The sequence below is a fragment of the Scyliorhinus canicula genome, chromosome 5 (genome assembly GCF_902713615.1).
Source record: "Scyliorhinus canicula chromosome 5, sScyCan1.1, whole genome shotgun sequence".
NCBI classification, from domain to species: domain Eukaryota; kingdom Metazoa; phylum Chordata; class Chondrichthyes; order Carcharhiniformes; family Scyliorhinidae; genus Scyliorhinus; species Scyliorhinus canicula.
In genome coordinates, this window is record NC_052150.1 from 116,110,427 (window position 1) to 116,137,318 (window position 26,892).

A 26,892-nucleotide genomic window follows, 5' to 3' on the forward strand; every position below is an offset into this window, starting at 1 on the left:
GGCAATGTGAGGGGTCCCAAAGCGCCTCTTGGTGAGTATGCCTCGTATCTGACTATTTGGAGATTGTACAATCTGAGCCAATGAGTAATTACAGTAGCTCAAAATATAAAAAGAAAGTAAGAGTTTCTACAATTATTTAAAAAAGGAAACGACTACTAGAGTGGGCATTGGTCCCTCGGTGTGGGGGGGGGGGGGGGGGGGTGAGTGCAAGGAATTTATAACGGAAACAAGGGTTGCAATCGTTGAACAGGTATTTTATGTCCCTCTTCCCTGTAAAAGAGTGTTGCAGAGTGCCATTTTGAGTACACAATTTAATTATTCGCCTTTCTCCCATGTAATTGTTTTACTGGCGTTTGTTGGAGGTTCTGAGCATGAGAGAGCTTTGGGCGTGCTTTTTCTTGCAAGAGGGTGCCTGTAAGCAAGACGTGTTTTACTACTGCTCCTGTTTCCAGGTTAAATAGAAGTTCTTCGTTTAAACAACGCATTTGACTACCTCCTTTGTGGTCTCACGTTACCACATATTTTGGCAATCAGGGGAAAACAGCAAGAAGAGAAAACAAATTTTTTGATGTTCAGCAGGCGACACGAGGTTGCATTCAGCAAGTAGCTAGCTTTCATTGTAGGTTTATTCAACAGAATTTCCAGTTAGCAGCACCTTGGCTATGATCAGAGCCGGTGTTTCTTAAGAGAAGTGACGACTGGGGTGAATATATGGTTGCAGCATTTCCTTATAGCAAATGAAATAGAAAATGAGACAAAACGGCGTTCGATTTTCCTGAATGTGTGTGGGGCAAAACTTCTAAGTTGATGAGGAATCTGGCTATGCCACGGAAGATTCCATTAGAATCTCTATGATAGTTTGTCTACCACATGTACTCACCACAAGCCATTGACGAGTATGGTCTTGTATTCTAGCCCTCTCAAAATGAATACTAGCACTGCATTTGCCTTCCTAACTGCAGGCTGAACCTGCACATTCTTACCCTTAACACCATGGGCTCTTAAACTTATTTACCAGTCTCCTATGCGGCACCTTATCAAAGGCCTTCTGGAAATCTAAATAAATCACGTCCACAGGTTCTCCTTTGCTGAAACTTCCTTGTTGCCTCCTCAAAGAACTCGAACAGATTTGTCAGACAGGACCTCTCTTTGACAAAGCAGTGCTGACTCAGTCCTATTTAACATGCACTTCCAAGTACGCCACGATTTCATCTTTACGAGTGGACTCTAAAATCTTACCAATGACCGACCGGTCTATAATTTCCCGTCTTGTGCCTCCCTCCCTTCTTGAACACCGGTATTACATTAACCACTTTCCGGTCCTCTGGGACTCCTCCCACCTCCAGTGTTCCTGAAGGATCACCACCAGTGCCTCCACAATCTTCTCAGCTATATCTTTTACAACCCTGGGGTGTAGTCCATCAGTCCAGGTGATTTATCCACCTTCAGTTAGCCCAGAATCTTCGCCTTAGTGATGGCCACTGCACTCACCTCTGCCCCCTGATTCATCTGGAGCTCTTCCACCGTGAAGACTGGCAAAGTAACTATTCAGTTCCTCTGCCATTTCTTTGTTTCCTATTATTAATTCTCCAGCCATATTTTCCAGTGGTTCAATGTCTATTTTTGCCTCTTACCTTTTATATATTGAAAAAAAAACTCTTCATTTCTTCTTTTATATTACTAGCTAACTTGCACTCATACTGCATCTTCTCCCTCCCCCCCATTGCATTTTTAGTTTTCCTCTGCTTCCCCGCTAATTCTTGCCACTTTGTATGCTTTTTTTTTTATGCTGCCCTTGACTTCCCTCGTCAACCATGAATCCATTGTCCTTCCCTAAGCATGTTTCCTCCTCCTTGGGATGAATTTCTGTTGTGCCTCTCGAATAACCCCCCCAAAACACCTGGCATTGCTGTTCCACTGTCTTTCCTGCTAGTCTCCTTTTCCAATCAACTCTGGCCAGCTCTTCCCTCAAGGTCTTTGTAGTTACCTGTATTTAATTGTAATACCGTTCCATCTGATTCCAGCTTCTCCCTCTCAAATTGCAGGGTAAATTCTATCATATTGTGGTCACTGCTCCCGAAGGGTTCCTTCACCTTACGTTCCCTAATTAAGTCTGTCTCATTCCTCACCACCAAATTCAGAATTGCCTGTTCCCTAGTAGGCAATGTCACTAGCTGCTCCAAAAAAATCCATCTCTTAGACATTCCACAAATTCCATTTCTTGGGATCCACTACCAACCTGATTTTCCCAGTCCACCTGCATATTGAAGAACCCCATGATTATTGTAATATTGCCTTTTTTTACATGCCTTTTCTATCTCCGGATTTATTTTCTGCCCCACATCTTGACTACTGCTAGGGGGCCTGTTCATAACTCCCTTCAGGGTCTTTTTACTTTTTCAATTCCTCAACTCTACCCACAGAGATTCTATGCCTTCTGATCCTATATCGCTCCTGGTTATCGATTTAACTTCATTCCCACTAACAATGCAACTCCACCCCCTTTGCCCATCTGCCTGTCCTTTCGATAGGACACATATCCTTGTATATTTAGATCACAGCCCTGATACCCTTGCAGCCACGTCTCTGAAAATGGCCGGTACAATGTTGTGGGCATCAATGTGCGCAACAAGCTCATTTACGTTGTTCGGTTTACTGCATGCATTTAGGAACACACTCAGTCCTGCATTGACCACCTCCCGTGTTACACTTATCACCTTTTTTCTCTGCCTGAGGGTGATGTTGTTCTCTTATTTTTGTTCTCTATTTCCCCTTCAGTTATTACACTTTCTAAGCTAAAGCTCTGGTTTCCATCCCCCTGCCAAACTAGGTTAAATCCTCCTGAGTGACTCTAGCATACCTCCCAGCCAGGATATTGGTGCCCCTCCAGTTTAAATGCGACCCATCCATCTTGTACAGGTCCCACCTGAAACCCTCCCTCCGACATCACCGATTTAGCAGCACTATCCTCCTCTTTCTAGCCTCCCTGGCACGAGGCACAGGGAGTAATCCTGAGATTACAACCCGAGGAAGTCCTGCATTTTAGTTTACTGCCCAACTCCCTGAGCTCCTTCTGCAGCACCTCATTACTCTTTCTGTCTATGATCAATCTACCAAGATTCTTTCCCCCCCCCCAAAGTCTTCTGTAGAACCTCCAACTATAGAAATTCAAAAATACATAAAACAGTAGTTACAGACACAAATTTTGTTCGACCTACCTGCAACATACAGAAACTTGCTGTCTGTACATCACCAGTCCTATCAACATAACTCTCCATTAGGTCAATCCCATCCTTTGTAAGGCCTGTTAATAGGATTCCTTCCAGGTTTCCAGCTTCTTTCATTTCATTAGATAGTTTGTCAATATACCGAAGGATCTAAAGAAAAGGATCATTTGTCAATATACTAAGGGAGTCAAGGAACAGGACCATTTCAAATTTTATCAGACAGTTACATTTGTACAATACATTGTTAAGGCTGCCACATGCTGGAAAACTACATTTTAAAACGCATCATAGAATCAGTGTCAATTTTTCCAAAATGTGCAAAAGATATCTGGACAATTCGCAAATCTAAGAACATTAACTTCACAAATTTATTACTTTAAAATTTGTACAGTTCATATTCATAAATGTTACATTATCTGTTATGCCCACGGGTGCAAGAGCTTACTGTATATTTTTTTTAATATATAGATATACAAACATACGAATCAGGAGTCGGTCACTTGGCCCCCCGAGACTGCTCTGCCATTCAAGTAGTTCATGACTGATCCGATTGTAACCTCAACCACATATTCCTGCCAACCCCAATAAGCTTTCACCCCCTTGTTAATCAATAATCTATCTAGCTCTGCCTTAAGCATATTCAACGACTCTACTTCCATTGCCTTTTGAAGAAGAGTTCAAAGATTCAGGTCTCAGAAAAATGTTCTCCGAATCGGTGTCTTAAATGAGCGATCCCTTATTTTTAGACAGCAACCTATAATTCTAGATTCTCCCACAAGAGAAAACGTCCTCTCCACATCCATTCTGGCAAGGCCTTTCAGGATCTTAAAAGGTTTTGATTAAGTCACTTCTTATTTCTTCTAAACTCCAGTGGATACAAGTCTAATCTGTCCAACCTTTCCTCGGAAGACAACCTACCCATTAGTATACCTTCACTGGACTAACATACATGCATCTCTCCTTAAATAAATAGACCGATACTGAATAAAATACTCCAAAATACGCCCTGTAATACTGAAGTATAGCCTCCCTATTTTGGAATCAATTCCCTTCTCAATAAAATTACTTGCTGTACCTGTACTGGTCTTTTGTGATTCATGCACTCGGTCATCCATATCCCTCTGAACCCAAGACCTCTGCAATCTCTCATCATTTAGAGAATGTTTCTTTTTTACTCCTCCTGCCAAAATGGAGAATTTCACAAGTTCCCACTTTATATTCCATTTGCTAGATCGTTGCCCACTTACTTAACCCATGTCCCTTTGTAGCCTCATGTCCTCTTCACAGCTTACTTTCTTACCTCTCTTGGTGTTGTCAGCAAATTTAACAACCATACATTCAGTCCCTTCAGCTAAGTCATTTATATAAATTGTAAAAAGTTGAGGGCCCAGGATTGATCCCTGTGGCACACCATTTGTCACATCCTGCCAACCAGAAAAAACACCCAATTATGCCAACTGTTTCCTGTTAGCTAGTCAATCTTTAATCCATGCCAAACTGTTACCCCCTACACCAGGGGTGGGCAAACTACGGCCCGCCAAAGGTCTTTATGCGGCCCACCAAGGTAAAGTCATAAAAACAAAAAAAAAATGTTTTAATTAAAAAACATTTTTTTTTTAAATAAGGTTAATGGGGGGGGGGTTGCTGTTGGGTTACTGGTATAGGGTGGATACGTTGACTTGAGTAGGGTGATCATTGCTCGGCACAACATCGAGGGCTGAAGGGCCTGTTCTGTTCTATGTTCTATATGAGGCGCCCAGAATCATAACCGGGTGAAGCGCCATTTTTGAAAAGTAGAGAAAAAGAGGGCTAAAGGCAGGATGCCGCCGTGGGAAGCACTGAGGCATATGCCGCACGCTAATTGGTTACAACCGGGACTATTAATTAATATACTACGCGGCCCTTTAAAATTGTGAATTTCTCAATGTGGCCCTTGCACGGAAAAGTTTGCCCACCCCTGCCCTACACCATGAGCTTATTTTCCGCAATAACTTGATGTGGCACCTTATCAAAGGCCTTATAGAAAAGTAAGTATAGTACACCCCTGGGTCCCCTTTACCAGCAACATTTAAGAGTCCTTCAAAGAACTCCCATTATTGATTAAATATGATTTCCACACACAACTACGTTGAATCTACCTGATTGCCGTGAATTTTTCAGGTGTCCTGCTACAACATCCAACATTTTCCCGATGATAGATGTTCGGCTAATGGGCCTATAGTTCCTGGCTTTCTGTCTACCTCCCCTTTTGACTATTTCCCAATCTAATGAAAACTCCCCAAATCTAGGCAATTTTGGAAAATTAAAACTCATGCATCAACCAACTAACTAGCCACTTCTTTCAAGACCTTAGGGTGAAGTCATTTGGACCAGGGGATTCACCAGCCCACAGCCACAACAATTTGCACAATGCCATGTCCCTGGTGATTGTAATTTTCGCAGTTCCTCTCTCTCTTCGTTTTCCTGATTTACAGCTATTTCTGGGATGCTATGCGTGTCCTCTACAGTGAAGACAGATGCAAAATACCTGTTAAATTCATCCGCCATCTTCTTGCTTTCTATTATCAATTCCCAGATGCACTTGCTAGGAGAACAATGCTCACTTTGTTAACTCTATTCTTATTTAAGTATCTATAGAAACTCTTAATATCTGCCTTTATATTACTAGCTAGCTTTCTTTTCCTTATCTGAGGATGGAGCATTGATCTGTTAAATAATTAAATGGTTATTTCAGCTAAAACTATTCAAATACTCACAATAGCCACTGCCAATAATAGATCCTTGTTATTACAGTTCCCAATGAGAATAGGGCGTGGGAATTTACAGCTAAAGGATAAGGGTTGGGTAGGAGTCATGGTGAAGTAAGCAATAGGGGGGGTGCATCATAGAACATACAATGCAGAAGGAGGCCATTCAGCCCATCGAGTCTGCACTGAGCCACTTCAGCCCTCACTTCCACCCTATCCCCATAACCCAATAACCCCTCCTGACCTTTTTGGTCACAAGGGCAATTTATCATGGCCAATTCACCTAACCTGCACGTCTTTGGACTGTGGGAGGAAACCGGAGCACCCGGAGGAAACCCACACAGACACGGGGAGAACGTGCAGACTCCGCACAGACAGTGACCCAGCGGGGAATCGAACCTGGGACCCTGGCGCTGTGAAGCCACAGTGCTATTCACTTGTGCTACCTTGCTGCCCTCTTCAAAACTTTTAAATAAAGATGCTTCTTGCAGCCAGGTCAGCCCCCTACAGGATAGCATACAACTGCTTTTGCATCCAGACTGGCAGGGAGGACTGCTGGATACCCATGCCAAGTAGCTAATTGGTCCCCGGCAGCATGGGAAACTGGAGGCTGATTGGAAACTTCCACCTCCTCAAAAATGGCCATCAAGAAATCAGCACACCAGCCAATGCTGGCCATGTCCTTTACAATTCCCATGCCAACTTTCCCAAAAATTCTGCCCAGTGGATGGGATTTGGTTAGATTCCCATTTCAAAACTTTAACTCAGTAACAAAAATTTGTAATTCTTTAAAATGCCTGCAGGACTACAGTTATTTTTAAGAAGCTTGAAAAGGGCTAAGAGCCCTCAAGAGGTTATCAATTGTAAAGGCATCAATTGTAAAGGCAACAACTGTAACTGGTGCATGTGTAACCTGCCGACCAATAACGGCCTTTCTGTTGGTGCTGCTTCAGGGAACTGCAGGCACAAAGGACAGCTGGAGGCCGAAGACGATCAGCTCTCAGAAACATGAGCTCTTCGAAGCAATTTGCAATTGGGTTAAAAAGTTCTAAAACCTGGAAGTTAAAGAGCTAGGTGTTCACCAGAAGTGGCCAAACCATGATCCAGAGTGTTATTCACAATTTATTGAAAAGGAGCACTGGAGGGATACATCATCAGGACTGGTGTGACTCAAGGGAGGGGTTTATAGAAGTCTGTCTTTTTGATAATAATTGCGCCCTGAAACTCTGGAGTGAAAACAAATGTGGCCTACCCTCGAGTGAAAGCAATTGTGACCCCATGAATGAATGAAGAACAGTACGTTGTGGAATTGTTTAGTTACGTCATACCATAGAAGCCAAAGGGCATTGTGGTTGCACAAGATATATCTTTGTTGCATCAGTTATTTAAAATTAAATCTACCTTTTTAATTTGAAGCACCATTTGCCTGTTAATTCATGTTTAATTTGCACTGGGCCAGATGTGTGTTAAAGTTGCAAAAAGTAAAATCTTGTTGCCAATTTATTTGGGGTGGGGGGGTCATACAGTAAGTTTAGTTATCCTGGTATTCAAGTTTGCCATGAGGATCAAATTGCATGCTAAACATGAGATTTTTTAAATAAACAGACTGGAATCTGTGTGCAAACACATTTGGATGTACAATATGTAATAGAAAGAGCCTCAAAAAAAAAATCATCACACTCTTGACAATCCAAATGATCAAAAATGCTTTCCAAATATTTTCCTTCTGCCAGTAACGGAAACATCCACTTCCCACAATAAGGTGTTAAAACAACATTAACAATTACTTATCCCAAGCGGGAGGAAGAGTTGGGAGAGGTTATGGAGAACGGTCTGTGATGGTGAGGTGCTCCGGATGGCGAATGCCTCAATCTCTTGCGCGAGGTTGGGGCTGATACACCTGAAAGTTGTGTATAGGGCGCATCTCACGAGAGCGAGCCGACTCTGAGGAAGTGGACGATGTATGTGAGCGCTGAGAGAGGAGCCCCGCAAATCATGTTCATATGTTTTGGGGGATGTTGGAGGGAGGTTTTCAAGGTCATCTTGGGGGTAATGCATGTGAGCTTGGAGCCAGTACCCCTAGAAGCCATTTTTAGAGTGTCGGACTGGCCAGGGCTGCAGATGTTTGTTTTAGCCTTTGCCTTGCTGATTGCCTAGAGGCGGATCCTGCTGGGGTGGAGGTCAGCTTCTCCCCCTGTGCCTAGGCTTGGCAAGGGGACCCCAAGTACAATTTTTGACTCGAGAAGGTGAAGTTTGAGCTGAGGATGGAACGGTCCTACAATTCAAGGGGATGTTTATCATGCACTTTCAAGAATTGGTTGCCATTGAAGATTGGGGGGGGGTTATTGTTGGTGTTGAGCACATTGTTTACGGGATGACTGTTAATTTTCTTTTGTTCTTTACTTGGAATGTACGGGCGAGGTTGGGGTCTGTATATAGAAAGGGATGCTGTAACATTTGATTGTTGGTTTTATCTTGTGTATTTGATGAAAATGTGGAAATGGAGGAGGAAAAAAGATTTTTTTAAAAACCAATTACTCATCTCCCAAATATTTATCCAATGGACTGTCTTTTTGCCTTCATAAGGAAGTTCCTTCAAGGCTTTACGCCGGTTTTTAAACCCCAGGGTTTGATTGAATATTTTTACATCAAAAAAAATTACATACATCTGTGCATCAGCATATACGGGTTTCAAAAATTCTCTATAATCTGCACATCAACAGGTGCTGATAAATTGCAAGGATTTGGAAGTCTGTGTGCCTTTTCCACAGGACTGAGGATGGAATATTGTGCAAGGGTATCCTGATGATCGGAGATGGACTGAAAACAGTTTGGGTCCTATATTGGGTTCTAGATCATGCTTTCCCCCAAACCTTCTAGGTGGGGTAGGGAAGCCACACCTTCTAAGTGGGGTAGGGAACAAGTAATAGAGCTCAATGGTCAATTGATGGGCTTGAAGAGGGATACAGCTTACATAGATCCCATTATAGTGTGGGTTTGGCAGTTTCTAAAATGGGAGAATATTGATTTTAGAAGTGTGACGAAAACAATTTTCACAGGCAGGTGCTGGCCTCTCCAATGAACTGAAACCCCTTTCTAGCATACCAACATCACAATTCCCAGTTGTTCCCTTTACACTTGCGGGATGGCACCAGGCAGAGTCTTAAACACTGCTATTGCAGAGCGCCAGGGACCCAAGTTTGAATCCAGCCTTGGATGACTGTGTGGAATTTGCAGTCTCTCCATGTCTGCGTGGGCTTCCTGTTTCCTCCCACAATTCAAAGATGTGCAGGTTAGCTGGATTGGTCATGATCAATGCGCGGGGTTTCGGAATTATGCAGGGGAGTGGACCACGGTAGAGTGCTCTTTCGGAGGGTCGGTGCAGGCTTGATGGGCCGAATGGCCTCCTTCTGCATTGTAGGGATTCTATGAAAATCTGGACCACGTTCTCAGACCCTGGAAAATACCAGTAGAATCCAAGAGCCCTTTCTAATATTGTCAGGTTCTGCATCTCCTTCCCAATGACCATCGAGATACTCCCAGTCTTGGATATTACTGGACACAATGACATTAGTTGTCATAACATTCCATTCTTATAAAAATGACTCATAATAAGCAACATCACAGCCGATCTGATATCTTTGTATAGTATACAGATATTCCTAATCCATTTCCCATTTCTTATCTACAAAAACATGTTGTCAAATCACATTTTTGCCTACTCTCCCCCATTATAAATTTCTATGTCCATATTTATCACAAAAACGTAAAACCATAATTACTTGCCAATGGCATCACTGAACACCACAGCATGCATTGAAGCAAAATGCCTCCACTCCACACAATTCTACTTTTGAAAATGAAAAATCACTTATTGTCACAAGTAGGCTTCAATGAAGTTACTGTGAAAAACCCCTAGTCGCCACATTCCGGCACCTGTTCGGGGAGGCTGGTACGGAAATTGAACCGTGCTGCTGGCCTGCCTTGGTCAGCTTTCAAAGCCAGCGATTTAGCCCAGTGTGCTAAACCAGCCCCTTTTGTTTCACAAAATGCTGTTTTAAGTACAGATCTGTAAAGCTTTTCAAAAATCTTACATCCACACAAACCCCTCCACTTTGTGGTGTGATTCTTTACATCACAGTTCTACATTGAATAATAAAATTCTAATTATGATGGGAACCAGCTATATAAAATGCATCGCTCTGCAAGTCTATAATTTGACCACTGAGTGGAGCTATATTCACTGCTCCTGTATCGAAATGGATTCTTTCACTTTTTTTCCTTGGGAGGAAATGTCTTTAACGTAGTATTTATATAATTTGTAACATTAAATGATTCTACTGAATTGTCTTTAAATGCATTAAATTAGCATTTTTAAACTCAAAAATGTCTAATCTCTCCCACATCTTGAGCTTGGTTTTGTATTTGTCCAGAACTGTAAATTTGGCTTGTGCCATAGACCGAAAGTGTCAGGTGGTATTAAAACCCGTCAACTGCATAAATGTATTGTATTTTTCTTCCTTCCATTTTTTGCAGTTGTTGCTCAACTGTTTTTCATAATCATTTGTAAAAGGTCAGAGGCAATTTTCATGGATTTATTCTGCTGAAGTTAAATCAGGATCACAATTTTTCTTAATGAATAGAGAAGCTGTTTGTGTCCGAGTGACAGAAACGGGAGGCTGTTTGTGTCTGAGTGACAGAAACGGACAGTCTACTAATTATGCACCTGTTGTAGCTTTTGTTTTATGTTCTACAAACTCATGAAGAATTGTTTTTAGGATCGAGTAGTATGTATGTGAATTTAATATTTGTATTTATAACATTTTCAAGAGACATAGAAATAAATAGTGTAGGCAAAGGATTCTATCCCAGCTAAAAAAAATGTTATTAATCTGCATGATTGGCATTGACAGTAGAGATTCAGAAAAAGTACACAAGTAATATCCAATAATATTTGGGCAATTTAAACTATCCCAAAATAAACTGGAATGAAGGTAATGAAGTGGTCAAATTGGGAACACATACAAAATTTCTCAACAGGAAAATTAAAGGTGCTTCAGTTAATTTTCAGAAATTAAGGGTGGAAAATAACTATTGGGAAATAGTGATCACAACATAGGACTACAAAGGAGACACAATTATGTAAGATAGATGGGGATCTGGCCTACATTAACTGGACTTAGAAGCATATTAAAAAAATAAAGAGAGTTCCACTCAAGCACAAAGGAGGAAATCTAGTTGTGCAGGCTGAAGGGAATGGCAGTTATGAAAAAAACAGTCTGCATTGTATAAACAAACAATGGTGGTAGAAAAAAAGTGCGCAGAAGCACTGGAGAAGAAAGAATAGATACAAATTATTCTTTACTGTCAGCTCTATTTGACAGAAATACTATAATGTGATTAGCCAGATCCTCATGGGCATGCAGAAAGGAAAGATAGCAGAGGCACTGACCATGATTTCTCAATCTCGCGAAATATGCAAATTGTGCTGTGTGACAGAGGATAGCTAATGCCTTGATCACGAAAGCAGAAGGATAAAGTGCACAGCTAGATACCAGAGAGTTTAAAACCAGTTGTGGGCTATCTCCTAGAATATATAATTCAAGATAAAAACAATAAATACTCAAATGTGTGGCTTGATCAAGGACAATCTTCATTTGGTCAAGAATTGTGGTAATAAATCAGACATACTAACAGGCGAATAAGGAAAATCCTTGGCAATCTTCATCCTCAACTATACAAGAGCTCACCGCTCACCATTAAGTCATGAGATTTTAAATGGATACAAAGTGCATATTATTGTATTTATACTTACCTGAGTGTCATTCAGGAACATATTAGCGAAGGCCACTCTATCACGCACTGCTACACTGCTCTCATACTAAGTGAGGAATGAAAGTGTTACCATTTAGCAAAACAATTAGTTTACAAAAATATTAAGTGGTCAAAATTATAAACATTAAATGATAGGCAGACAGAACTTACCAGCACACAATCATATGACCCTGGTTCACTAGTCAGAAAGGCAAACATGACACATAGATAAGGATTATTTAGTTGGAGCCTCAAAGAGCTACACATTTCTCGCCACAGAGAATTCTTTTCATCGGTATAACCCGACAGTGCCATAGCTACAACATTCAGGTTCAAATCTCCTGTAAATCACAAAGGAATCATAATAAGTCAACTCTTCGATATAATCTATTCAAAAGAAAATTCAAACTCAATAAAGCTTTGTCAAAGTCCATCTGAAAAATATTTCCCTCCCACTCCTTCATAATGGAAAATCGGAGGTTGTGCATGGTGAAAGGGCGAAAAACAAAAAATATAAATTGAGAGAAATTGAAAAAGGATCTGGGTATCCTTGTTCATGAATCGGAAAAGGTTAAAATGCAAGTAATTATCAAAGCTAATGGAATGTTATTGTTTATTGCAAGGCGGAAATTGAATACAAGAGTAGGGAAATTACACAGGACATAAGGTGAGACCATGTCTGGAGTACTATGCACAGTATTGGTCCCTTTATTTAAGAAATTATATAAACTCATTCGAAGCAATTCAGACAACGTTTATGAGATTAATACCTAGAATGGGATGGTTGTCTTCTGAGAAAATGCTGGACAGGGAAAGCTTGTAGACACTGGAGTTTAAAACAGCAAGAGGAAGCTTGATCCTGAGAGGACTCGAGAAGGATGGACAGGGAAAGGATGCTTCATCTCATGGGAGAATCTAGAAGCTGGGGTTGCCATGGGCAGCAGGTAGCTGGGCATCAGGGTAGCACAGTGGCTTTGCAGTTCCAGGGACCCAGGTTCGATTCCTGGCTGGGTCTGTGCGTAGTTTGCATGTTCTCCCCGTGTCTGCATGGGTTTCCTCCAGGTGCTCCAGTTTCCTCCTACTAGTCCCGAAAGACGTGCTGTTAGGTAATTTGGACATTCTAAATTCTCCGTCAGTGTACCCGAACAGGTGACGGAGTGTGGCGACTAGGGGCTTTTCACAGTAACTTCATTGCAGTGTTAATGGAAGCCTACTTGTGACAATAAAGATTTTTATTATTTAAGGCAGAAGTGAGGATTTTTTTTCTCTCCGAGGGCCGTGAGTATTTGGAATTCACTTACCCAAAAGGTGGAAGAGGCAGAATTTTTGAATATCTTTAAGGCAGAGGTAAATATATTCTTGCATGAGCAAGATGGTGAAAGGTCATCAGGGGTTACCAGGAACGTGAAGTTGTGGTTAAAACTGAATCGGCCATGATCTTACTGAATGGCAGAAAGGGAACATCGGTGGTGAGTGTATTATTAATAACTAGATACAGAAATAGTGTCTTCAAGAAAGATTCTCAGGGGTGGAATTTCGGCTTTCAATGCAATCAGAAATCTGCAACAAACGGCACTGCTTTTCCAGTGAAGTTATAGGCAAATGTCCACTCAAACTAACTTTAATATTTTTGAGAATCAGTGCAATCTTGCAGCATAATAGTGCATAATTTATTATTTTTCCCTGCACTGAAAATATTCAAGTGCTAACGTGGTGCAGTTTTATTAAAAAATGGAAATGGATTCATCACAAAAAGTAAGCATTTTTGTAAGTGTTTCTAGGCCACCACCTGAAAGCAACCGGATTTTAAAAAACATGAAAAACTGATTTAAACTATACTGAACCGTTTACTAGTTTTAGTGGGGTACATTATCCAGTTTCTTATTTAAATATATTTCATATCTAAAACTTTCAAAAGATGCATCCACTAAAGCCTAGAGTGTACAAAAAATAATTTGAACTTCTTGAATGGCCATACTCAGGCATAATTGGTGCAAACTTACCCATGTGCATTATTTCAATCTAGGGGTGTGGCCAGTTTTTCTTGTTGCATAGGCTAGCAACCATGTTTCTATAAATACTGATCACAGAATCCCTACAGTGCAGAATGAGGCCATTTGGCCCATCAAGTCTGCACCAACCCTCTGAAGGAGCACCCGACCCAAGCCCATGTCCCCGCCGTATCCCTGTAACCCCACCTAACCTTCTGGACATTAAGGGACAATTTAGCATGGTCAGTCCACCCAACATGCACATCTTTAAAGATCGCAGAAATTTGATTAACCTGTACCTAAAATTCCACAATATTGTTATGCATGTTTGGCCTATTTCAGATGAAAGCTAGCAAAACCTCGACCTAAAGCCTTCCAAGAAACCATAAATTTGTCTGAAGGTCAGAAGTAGCAACGGAGAGTGCTGTTGGTTGAAAAGTGCTAAGTGAAATCTCTAATTATTTTAGAGCCAACTGGATGCTGTAGGGTGGGGGGGGGGGGGGGGGGGGGGGGGTGTCACTTTTAAGGTTTTGCAACATAAAATTAAAATACTGTACACTTAAAATGATCTTTGAGTTTAAACCAGCATAAAAATTGCAGTCGAAATTTTTCATTATGCCCTAAAACAGGCACAATTTGACAAGCTGTGTTGATGTATCAGAGACTTGAGAATCTTGGGCTTTGTCAAAATAAGTGTAAGAAACTAAAAACCAGGTGTGATACAAAAGAGTGTGTTGACTCACTTTCACCCGTTTTATTACTTTTGTATTGGGAATTAAATCCCTATTTGTCACTAAGAGATGCTTAAAGAACTCCATCCTAGGTTCACCCCACCCTGCATCATCCTGTTTAAAATCTATACGGTGATAGTCACAACACTGCGGGACTAAATTTCTCTGAGTGGGGGACTCCCAATCATCCTTTGCAACTTCTGGCAAAAAAATCCATCAAAATCCCAGAGAAACTGCATAAAATGTATAATTATAGAAACTCAATCCGTTGACTCAACTGCTTCTATAAATGATTTCTCTCAGGATATTGCTGTAACACTTTTTTGCTCTCGAGTTTACTTATTAAATTTTTCAATTTTAGGCTGTAAATTTAAGTGTGTATAACACAATTCATACACAAGCTTCTGGGAGAAGTAGAAACAACCCAGTTCTGGAGTTCAGGCAGGACTCGTGTATTAATCTTCTCAGAACATTTCAGATCAACAATTCAATTTACATTTGTTCTGAACTGTTGGTGGATGTCTGATTGAAAAGTCCTGGGGACAGTGCCATCCCATTAGCGTAAAAGGGGCACATGCCCTTTATGGTACATTAAAGCATGGCACCAGAGAATCAGAATAGTGATGCTGTATTAGCTACAGAATTGAACTATTTTGGAAATGTTGTGATTGCTTCACAGCTTTACTAACATCAGCTATATCAGCTAATCAACATGTGATTAGTTAAACTTTGAGAATCTGAATTTACCTCTAATTTTACCATTGCTACACTCTGCCTATTGCATGCAGATGTAATGAAAGAAAGACAAAATCTACATTTATACAGCATCTTTCATGATGATCTCAAATTCCTTTTCAGCCAATTTGGTATAACGTAGGCAATGCTAAAAAATAAGGCACAGGCTTGAGGGAGATGAATCGTTTAACCCTACTCAGAATACACATGCTCGTTTTGTCATTCTGGATGGAAGAAATGAGTTGAGCTAGTTGGCCTTTGTCATCCATAATTATCCTGCAAAGGATGGAATCATGGCTGCAGTTCTGTTCATTTTGTTGTTAATGGAAGTTTATTGTATGCAGGCTTTGTGGGGTGAAATTTCCCAGGATAGAAGTATGTAATGGGCTCATAGTGAATCAGTACTTTGTTTTACTCTCCATTTGATTGCCAGAGATTGACCATTGACTTCAATCTTGTCCTTTCATCTACTTACTTATTGTCCCGCTCTATCTTGGCACTTCATTATTTTGTGAAATTAAATATTACAAAGCTATGTTATAAAGTAGATATTAAAAATATTTTAAAGTGAGAAGCAGCAATCGACAAAGTCTTCAGACTTGCTAATGAAAAAAAACAGATCGTGAAGCAGTTTTCGTCCTCTAGACTCAAAGTTGTGTCGCACAGAGATACTAGAGAGATCCAATGCTTCTCACTGGCAGCGAAGACCCATGCTGTTCAGCAATTCCACTTTGTTGTTCAGGAGTCATTTGATCTTTCTACCCTGTGAGATTATGTGAAACCCCTTCCATGAAATAATTATATTCATTAATATTATGCACGCAGACAGGACAGAGTCTTCTAATTCTTCTACAGAAAAGATCGTGCACATTTATCCGGGTTTAAAAGCATTAAATCTTTCCCTCCAAATATGAATTTGTTACTGTGTTCGTGTGATGAAATGTGCAAAATATATTAATGAAGGCTGAGGCAGCACGGTAGCACAGCGGTCATCACTGTTGCTTCACAGCTCCAGGGTCCCAGGTTCGATTCCCGGCTTGGGTCACTGTCTGTGCAGAGTCTGTACGTTTTTCCCGTGTCTGTGTGGGTTTCCTCCCACAGTCCAAAGATATACAGGTTAGGTGAATTAGCCATGCTAAATTGCCATTAATGTCCAAAAAGGTTAGGTGGGGTTGCTGGGTTACGGGGATGAGGTGGAGATGTGGGCTTAAGTAGGCCGCTCTTTCCAAGGGCCGGTGCAGACTCGATGGGCCAAATGGCCTCCTTCTGCACTGTAAATTCTATGGTTCAACGAACCACCAAAATCAGTGACATTATCAGCAGTGTTATAAATAATAAATGGGGTATTTTCCTGGGAAATTAACAATATTGTATGATCCTATTAATGTAAAACATTCTCTCTGATTTGTTTAATATTCATGGGAGGGGGGGAAATCAGCTAGAGGGCACACAAACTAACACTGAACTACATTGTTGCTGTCTTAATATTAATAACCTGTATTGCATATATAATTGAACGATATCTGTACTCAAATGCCAATGATATTCATCATAATTTTACCAGGACCTCTGTGATTGGTAAATCTCGAGAGGAAAAGCTCCCCCCCCAAAGAGCATCTATCCTCCATCATTCTCACTTTGTTACTGAAAGCATGCTCACTTTCATTTCTCCTTGAGGCATAGGCAGGGTGGATAGTGAGAGGTTTTTTCCAAGGGTGGAAGAGTCAATTACACGGAGGCACAGGTTCAAAGTGAGAGGGGGAAAGTTTAAGGGAGATGTGCAAGGTACGATTTTCACGCAGTGTGATGGGTGCCTGGAACGCACTGCCAGAGATGTGGTGGAAGCAGGCATTTAAAAATCATCTGGATGGATACATGACTAGGGAGGAAATAGAGGGATTACGGACGGAGTTAGGGCAGAAGGTTTTGTTTTAGTTAGGGCATCATGATCGCCACAGGCTTGGAGGGCCGAACGGCATAATCCTGTGCTGTACTTGGTTCTTGGACTAAAACTACAGCAACAAGATGCATCAAACACTATCACATGTGTAATGATTGATTAGCTTGAAATAAAGCAAAAAAACAGAAGAATAATATACCTTTTCCCAAAGCAGCTCCCTTGTTGAGAATCTCTATTGCTCTTCGAATGTCAAGATTAAAAAGTGCAACAGCAGCAGCACGTTCCCATTCTTCTCCTTGTTCTAATGAAGTCAGGAACGGACCCACATCAATCTCTGGCCCTTTCTGAATCCAGCCACAAAGTTGCAGAGCCAAGCATCGCTCCTCACTCTGGTACCTGATAAAATCTGTCTGCCGATCAGACCCAGTCCAACCATGCTTATAGCTCTCGGTTTTTCTCTCTGACAATGGGATAAATGCAAACAATAAATTGATGAAGTGCCTCACAATATTTAACTTTGTTTACAAAATAAACTCATTCCTACGTTTGTTACTTTAATACTCAACTATCCCAATGCTCACCTGGCCAGTCACCCACCTTGCATCTCTATAAATCGGAGATTGTCCAAAACTCATACCTATGCCCTGACTCACATATACACCCATTCAACAGCACTCATGTGCTTGCTTACTTACATTGGTTGCTAATCTTTCAACTCCTCAGATATAAAAACCTCATTGATGTTCAAATTTCTCTTTAGATTCCTCCCCTATTTCTGTAACCTTCTCCAACCCTCCACGAATCCAGCATTCCTTATATTCCTGGAAATTACTGATTTCCTTGCATTATAATTGTTTGGGGCCTCAGACCTCACTCTATACTTATAAAATCATAGATATCACCTTGGCCAAGTTATAAAATGTTTTTAAAAACTGGACAAAGATCGAAGCCATAGTAGGCCTTGACTCAAAAAGGAACTTTCTGGCATTTCGAGAATCTTCTTGCTATCTCTCAAGAAATGCTAATAACCCAGTGAGCAGCAGAAGACCACCTTCCAAGGAAATCATACAATGGGCATCTACATTTCCTGAGACAGGCCTGGCCAATACAGAGTCAGTCGGCTGGACAATGGACCCTACAACCCGCTTTGCAATTCTTCAATGCTTGAATTACCAATCCCAAGAATCCAGACAAAAGGAATATACATCCTTTGTCAAAGAAGGAATCTAATATGACACTCCCCCAGCTGGGAGAACCAGTTATACTGTCTTGCTGTACGACCAGTGTGCAATCTTCTATCTAGCCAGAAGCAACTCCGAACCAGAGCTCTGTCCAGGTTTGCATGCCTGGCCCCATCTACATGTTCTACTGGAACGTCTGTACCAGTGCCGAGAAGACTAATTTCTTCTCTCAATTGGTTTCTCATCACTGCCATGCAGACCATGGCACCATCAGGATGACCTCACAGCTCCTTTTTAAAAAAAAAAAAAACAGTATTTCCCCATACAAGAGTTCACTACCACATTGTAATGGGACAAATGCTGGCAGAATGCTGCATTTCCTATAATTTGGTCCTTTAAAGTGTTGCACAAAAACAGTAACCACTCTCCACATGTTGATGCACTGATACCTCGGTCAGCAACCTCCATTCTCACATCTCTGATGGCAACCTTCGCCCACATCAGAGGTGTCCCGTAACTTTCTCTGCAAGAATTGGTCACTCTGGGTACCATGCCACCAGTCATCCTCCCACCAAACCCAACTAAAATGCTGGGAAAATTCCGGGCAGAAAACAAGTTAAAACTTGTAGAGCAGAAAATAGGACCATGTAAATTCAGCACAGGTAACTTCAGCTCAGTTAAAAATGTAAATTAACATGCTCAGGTTTCCAGGTTACTTTGCTACACCATGGTAAAATCAAAAAGGACATCATAAAATGCAAGTTGCTGCTTCTACCCATGGCTGAGTTATTCAGTTTGTGTTTTAGGAGTTAAAATCAAACCAATTTCAGAATTCCCATTCTAAATTATTGGCCCAATTAAGAACCTTGTTCTATAAATTGCAAATTCTTCCTGAAGCTCACTTCTGCATTCTCATTTCATTTGTTATTTGATAACATCTGGATAATCAAACTACATTCACATTTGAAACCAATAATTCACACTCACCGGCACTTGATTTCACTATTGTTTTAATGCCAGCGTATACGAGGGGCACTTTGTTCACAGATTTCTGTTCTGCATCTTCAGCATATTGTTTCATGAGTGATTGTAAATATAGGAAAAGAACATGACGGGAAAATGTTTGTTTTATCAAAATCCAACTTCAACAGTAATTGGCAACATGCAATCTACATTGAATGTCATCATGCTTCAGCAACTCTGTAACCTTGAAATTTCCACAATTTGAACATGAGCGCGACCAAACATGTAATACAGCCACTGGCCTAATTATTCAGCATCAGGCAGTGGAACACATTAGTGAGGTAGCTCAAGGCCAGTTGTCTACTCCTTTGTTCAGCCTCTTGTTATAGTGTTTTTAATTTTAATTAAGAAATCAGCTATGATGGCATGCAGCATGAAATGTCTTTCCCTTCCACCAGAGCGGGATACCTTATCCTAAGCACTGCATCATCCGCTGCTATACCTCCCACCTCTAACAAACCTTTCCCTCCACAGTCAACCTGAGAAATGAGCGACAACCATAAGCCACCCCTCAAAACATCCCACACCAATGACCCCCTCCCCTCTCCAAAGCCACACTACATCACTGCCATCCTAGGTGTTGCATTAGCCAAACCATACTTTCACCATCACATCAAAGATCACATCAAGGAATCCCTGCCCAATTCGTCCAAGATTCATCTCCCACTCCTCTCATGTGTCCTGTCCAGTGCTCATATTCTGCAACACCCTCTTCATTCTTCCAAAAGCTTCAAAAAACCTCAGAACCAACGAATCAAGTACCAAACTATTGCTAGGCTCTGCAACTTATCTACAACATGTCTTCATTCTGCACTTTTAAAGAAAAACTAAATTGTTATAAAAAGTAGCAACATTTACACTAACTTACAATTCTATCCAAATATTGGCAATTCTGCTAGTCAAGCCTGAAAATGTCACGAACATTAATTCAAATAATTGTAAATCTGAGGTCCCAATATTACATTGTATGATACACAAGAAAACAAGAAATAGGAGCAAGAGGAGAACACAAAGCCCATCAAACCTATTTTGCCATTCATTGCTGATCTTGGGCTTGAACTCAATTTTCCTGCCCATCCCCCACATCTGTTACTTCAACATACATAGGATACAGCAACATATCCTCCAATTCAATAGAAAAACATCACGGAAAATCTATTATTTAACACATTCAGAAATTTCCATATACTCTTAAGGATGCATCTAACTCAATACCATTCTTACAACTGATCCAAGGGGATGAAACAGAAATGCACATGAAGGTGAAATTTTAAAACCCAGAATTTCCAATTACAAGGCGATGAACGCATCATGAGATTATGTTGCCCTTATTTCAGCAATACAGAAAGTATTACAGACAGATGAGGACCTGGAGACGATTGTTATCACTAAGGAGGTAGTGATGGGTAAGCCAATGGGGCTACAGATAGACAGGTCTCCTGGCCCTGATGAAATGCATCCCAGAGTGCTGAAAGAGATGGCTAGGGAAATTGCAAATGTACTAGTGATAATTTACCAAAATTCGCTAGACTCTGGGGTGGTCCCGGCGGATTGGAAACTGGCAAAAGTGACACCACTGCTTAAAAAAGGAGGTATGCAGAAAGCGGGTAATTTTAGGCCACTTAGCTTAACTTCAGTAGTCGGGAAGATGCTGGAATCTATCATCAAGGAAGAAATAGCGAGGCCTCTGAATGGAAATTGTCCCATTGGGCAGATACAGCATGGGTTCATAAAGGGCCTAACTAATTTTTTTATAAATAATTTTTATTAAGATTTTAAAAAACATATCAAAAACATAAAATAACAGCAAGAAAACCGTATTAACAACAACAAAAAGAAATAACACAATAACCCCCAAAACCAACCCCCCCCCCCCCCAAGTAACTACAAAAAGAAATAGATAAGCATATTCAATAAACTCATTTCTCCCTTCCCCCGCAACAAACCCTCCCCCCCCCCCGGGTTGCTGCTGCCGGCCTATTTTCCTACCGTTCTACCAGGAAGTCAAGAAAAGGCTGCCACCGCCTAAAGAACCCCTGTACTGATCCCCTCAGGGCAAATTTCACCTTCTCCAACTTGATGAACCCCGCCATATCATTGATCCAGGCCTCCACGCTTGGGGGCCTCGCATCCTTCCATTGAAGCAAAATCCTCCGCCGGGCTACTAGGGACACAAAGGACAGAACACCGGCCTCTTTCGCCTCCTGCACTCCCGGCTCCACTGCAGCCCCAAAAAATTGCGAGTCCCCAGCCTGGCTTGACCCTGGATCCTACCACCCTCGACAACGTCCTTGCTACCCCCTTCCAAAATTCCCCCAGCGCTGGGCATGCCCAGAACATATGGGCATGGTTCGCTGGGCTCCCCGAGCACCTAGCACACCTGTCTTCGCCCCCAAAAAATCTACTCATCCTCGTCCCAGTCATGTGGGCCCTGTGCAGCACCTTGAACTGTATGAGGCTAAGCCTCGCACAGGAAGAGGAGGAATTCACTCTTTCCAGGGCCCACGTCCCCTCCTCAATCTCCTCATCCAGCTCCTCCTCCCATTTACCCTTCAGCTCCTCCACCGAGGCCTCAGCCGCCTCCTGCATAACGTGGTACACGTCAAAATCCTCCCCCCTCCAACCCACACCCCAGAGAGCACCCTGTCCCGTACCCCACGTGGGGGCAGCAGAGGGAACCCCTCTACCTGCCGCCTGGCAAACGCCCTAACCTGCATGTACCTAAACATGTTCCCCGGGGGGGAGCCCAAACTTCCCCTCTAACTCACCCAGGCTCGCGAAACTCCCATCCATAAACAGGTCCCATGCGCCCATACAAATCCCGTAATACTCCTATTGACCCTCCTAAAAAAAGGCCTTCGGGATAAGGATGGGGAGGCACTGGAACAGGAACAAAAACCTTGGGAGCACCATCATCCTGACGGACTGCACCCTGCCCGCCAGCGGCAACATGTCCCATCTTTTGAACTCCTCCTCCATTTGCTCCACCAGCCTAGTGAGGTTAAGCTTGTGAAGGGCCCCCCAGCTCCTAGCCACCTAGACTCCCAGGTACCGAAAGTTCCTCCCCGCCCTTTTCAGCAGGAGCCTACCAATCCCCTCCTCTTGATCCCCCAGGTGCACGACGAACAGCTCAGTCTTACCCAGGTTGAGCTTGTACCCAGAAAAGCCCCCAAATTCCCCAAGGATCTGCATCACCTCCGGCATTCCCCCCCACTGGTCCGCCACATAAAGCAACAAGTCATCTGCGTATAATGACACTCGGTGCTCCTCCCCACCCCGCACCAGACCCCTCCAATTCCTCGACTCCCTCAACGCCATGGCCAGGGGCTCAATTGTCAACGCAAAGAGCAAAGGGGACAGGGGACACCCCTGCCTCGTCCCCCGGTACAACCGAAAGTACTCCGCTCTCCTCCTATTCGTGGCTACGCTCGCCATCGGGGCCCCATATAGCAGCCTCACCCAGCTGACAAACCCCTCCCCGAACCCAAACCTTTCCAGCACCTCCCACAAGTACCCCCACTCAACCCTAACAAAGGCCTTCTCCGCACCTAATGCTACCACCATCTCCGCTTACGTATACTGGTGTTCAGCTGCCTTCCCCCCACAAACCCTGTCTGGTCCTCTTAAATGACCCCTGGCACACAGTCCTCTATCCTCGCCAACAGCCCGGCATCCACATTTAACAACGAGATCGGACTATATGATCCACACTGTAGGGGGTCCTTGTCCCGTTTAAGGATCAAGGAAATCAGCGCCCGTGACATGGTCGGAGGCAAAGCCCCCCCCTCCCTTGCCTCGTTAAAGGTCCTAACGAACAGGTTGCCCAACAGGTCTGCATACATTTTGTAAAATTCGACCGGAAACCCATCCGGCCCCGGCGCCTTCCCCGACCACATGCTGCCCATTCCCTTGACCAGCTCCTCCAGCTCAATCGGCTCCTCCAGCTCAATCAGCACCCCCAGCCCCTCCACCTGTCCCTCCTCCACCTTCGGAAATCTCAGCCCATCCAAGAAGCGCCCCATTCCCCCCCACCGGGGGCTCGGACCGGTACAGTTCCCCATAAAAGTCCCTGAAGACCCCACTAATGTCCACCTCCCTCTAACTAATATTTTTGAGGACATTACCAGTGCGGTGGATAACAGGGAGCCAATGGATGTGGTATATCTGGATTTCCAGAAAGCTTTTCACAATGTGCCACACAAAAGGTTGCTGCATAAGATAAAGATGCATGGCATTAAGGGTAAAGTCGTTGCATGGATAGAGGATTGGTTAATTAATAGAAAGCAAAGAGTGGGGATTAATGGGTGCTTCTCTGGTTGGCAATCAGTAGCTAGTGGTGTCCCTCAGAGATCAGTGTTGGGCCCACAATTTACATAGATGATAAGGAGTTGAGAACCAAGTGCAATGTGTCCAGGTTCGCAGACGACACTAAGATGAGTGGTAAAGCAAAAAGTGCAGAGAATACCGGAAGTCTGCAGAGGGATTTGGACAGGTTAAGTGAATGGGCTAGGGTCTGGCAGATGGAATACAATGTTGACAAATGTGAGGTTATCCATTTTTGGTAGGAATAACAGCAAAAGTGATTATTTTAATTTGATAAAATATTAAAACATGCTGCTGTGCAGAGAGACCTGGGTGTGCTCGTGCAGGAGTCGCAAAAAGTTGGTTTACAGATGCAACGGGTGCTTAAGAAGGCAAGTGGAGTTTTGCCCTTCATTGCTAGAGGGATGGAGTTTAAGACTAGGGAGGTTATGCAGCAATTGTAGAAGGTGTTAGTGAGGCCTGACCTGGAGTATTGTGTTCAGTTTTGGTCTCCTTACCCGAGAACGGACGCTGGAGGGTGCACAGAGGAGATTCACTAGGTTAATTCCAGAGCTGAAGGGGTTGGATTACAGGGAGGTGGAGTAGACTGGGACTGTACGCATTGGAATTTAGAAGGATGCGGGGGGATCTTATAGAAACGTATAAAATTATGAAGGGAATAGATAGGATAGATGCGGGCAGGTTGTTTCCACTGGCGGGTGAAAGCAGAACTAGGGGGCAAAGCTTCAAAATAAGGGGAAGTAGATTTCGGACTGAGCTTAGGAGGAACTTCTTCACCAAAGGGTTGTGAATCTATGGAATTCCTTGCCCAGTGAAGCAGTTGAGGCTCATTCATTAAATGTTTTTAAGATAAAGATAGATAGTTTTTTGAAGAATAAAGGGATTAAGGGTTATGGTGTTCGGGCCGGAAAGTGGAGCTGAGTCCACAAAAGATCAGCCATGATCTCATTGAATGGCGAAGCAGGCTCGAGGGGCCAGATGGCCTACTCCTGCTCCTAGTTCTTATGGTAAACCGAGATATAAACATTTGCCGAGTGATTTTACGACAAACGTCACAGCACAAATGGAACTTATTAGCAAAAGCTATTTGAATAATGACAAAGACCTCATACTAACCAAACAACATTCTTCCAGTAGGTGGCAAACGTACAAAAGCCATTAGCAAATTTTGTTAAATTGTAGCTAAAATTATGTACACACTCACTACTGATGTATTACACCCAACATATGGCAGCAGTGGCAAGCACTGCTGCTTCAACACCAGTGACCCGGGTTTAATTTCGGCCTTGGGTGACTGCGTGTGGAGTTTGCACATTTTCCCAGTGTCTGCATAGGTTTCCTCCAGGTATTCCAGTTTCCTCCCAGTCCAAAAATGTGCAGGTTTGGTGGATTGGTCAGTCTACATTTCCCCTTGGTGTCTCAAGATTTGCAGGTTAAGTGGGGTTCCTGTATTTATAGGCGAGAGAATTGGTCTTCAGTAGGTTGCTCTTTCAACAAGTCGGTACAGACTCGATATGCCAAATGTCCACCTTCAGCACGGTAGAGATTATCTGAAGACTGCTGAACCAATCTCAAATTTCCAGAGTTGGGGTCAATTACATGGTTGGCCAGAGGGGCACATACTTTTGAGGTGCAAGTGAACATTGGTAATTTTAGTAGACTTCAAATGAAACATTTGCCAGCTTTTAAAATCCAACTGGTGGCCTTTCCGCTGCTATTTTAAGGGAGTGGGGAAAGCATTAGACAGCCCTGTAAAACTCAGTCCATAATCATGGATGTGTTCTATACTTTCTGCACAGTATTTAATTTTTTACAAACAAAATGGGCTGGATTCTCCGTTTTTGGGACTATGTCCCCCGCTGTCGTAAAAACTGCGGCCGTTCACAACAGAAAAACTGGCGTGAAGGGCCACATATTCAAAGTTCTGCAGAGAGCTAGCAGTGACCCGATGTGAATGCAGCAGCTTTTGCTATAGATATGGGTCCATGCACTACCGTGTCAGAGGCTGCGCATGCACACGGCGGTGGCCTCCAGTGGCCACGGACTCCATGGCGGACTCAAGACAGCGGAGCTGGACCCTCCAAATAGTGCCCTGGATCAGCCGCGCGTCCAACCAGGATCACCCGCCCAAAATTAGTCCGGTGCTGTACAAGGCCACCCCTGCCCTACGATCAGCCTGCCCCCGACCATGGCGGCCGCCGACTGAGTCCGCAGCCGCCACTCTATTATCCTGACCGGCAGGACCACATTGGATCCACGCCGTCGGGACTTCGGGCAGTCGGGGTTGGAGAATGGCGGGGCGACCCTCCACCAATAGCTGTAGGTAGGTGATACGCGGCGCGGCGTACTCTCTTTGAGGCCAGAGAATCGGGGAACTGGCACCGGCCATGATTTAGTTTGCCGAAATGGATTCTCTGCCCCTGCGATTTCGGCCTCGGGGTGCGGAGAATCCAGCCAAATATCTTTAGTACCGAATAATGCAGCTTCAATTGATTTCACCAAACAACAACTGGGTTGTTTCAATATAATAAGCTTTGGAAACAGAATGTTTATCACCATGGATTAGGATAAACATTTCCTTTCAACTCAAAAATTAAATTTTTCTGTCAGTTACCCTGGGGAAAAAAGCATAATTTTATGCACCTGTCCAATATGGACAAATGAAAAACCTTTGCGAAATACTACCCACTACTTCCTCCAGATCATTTAGATGTAGACTATTTAGCCCCTTGAGCCTGTTCCCTTTTGAAATGAAATTGTGGCTGATCTGCAACCTCATGCTATATTCCTTAATACCAATGTAAATAGTTTAATTCAATTGATTATCTTGATTCCGCTCAATATCTTGAACACCCCTTAATCTTCTAAATTCCAGTGAAAAGGTTTCCTTGTAATTTCCAACTCTTAATAGTCCAGATATCATTCGAGTGAGTCTCCACTGCACTCATTTGAAGCCCAGAGCTATTCACAGTGCTTCAGATGTGGTCTAACCAGTATAGCTGGAGGATGACTTTTATTGAACTGAAGCTATCATCATGGATAGGGAGTTCAATATATCAATTACTATTTCAAGGAAATGGGGTCATGCTCCAGGTAGCCAGAATAAATAGTGAGCTCAAGCTATGTAGATTTACAATATCATTTGTGGCAGGGTAACAGCAGTCAGTGCAACATCAATTGTTGAAAATAAATTACTTTTTACATAAAAATGTGAAAGGAC

At 42.7% G+C, this 26,892-nt stretch overlaps 1 protein-coding gene across 2 annotated transcripts in view; it reads right to left on the minus strand.

Moving 5' to 3' along the window:
* Window positions 1–26,892, minus strand: part of mios (missing oocyte, meiosis regulator, homolog (Drosophila)) — a 71,685-nt gene that overhangs the window by 21,422 nt on the left and 23,371 nt on the right. For both annotated transcript variants that reach the window (XM_038797524.1, XM_038797525.1), the window contains exons 3-7: window positions 19,314–19,409; window positions 17,345–17,605; window positions 11,960–12,129; window positions 11,790–11,855; window positions 3,219–3,377 (exon numbers count right to left, since the gene is read on the minus strand). In XM_038797524.1, coding sequence (XP_038653452.1) covers window positions 3,219–3,377; window positions 11,790–11,855; window positions 11,960–12,129; window positions 17,345–17,605; window positions 19,314–19,409 — 752 coding nt within the window. The remainder of the gene's footprint in view (window positions 1–3,218; window positions 3,378–11,789; window positions 11,856–11,959; window positions 12,130–17,344; window positions 17,606–19,313; window positions 19,410–26,892) is intronic.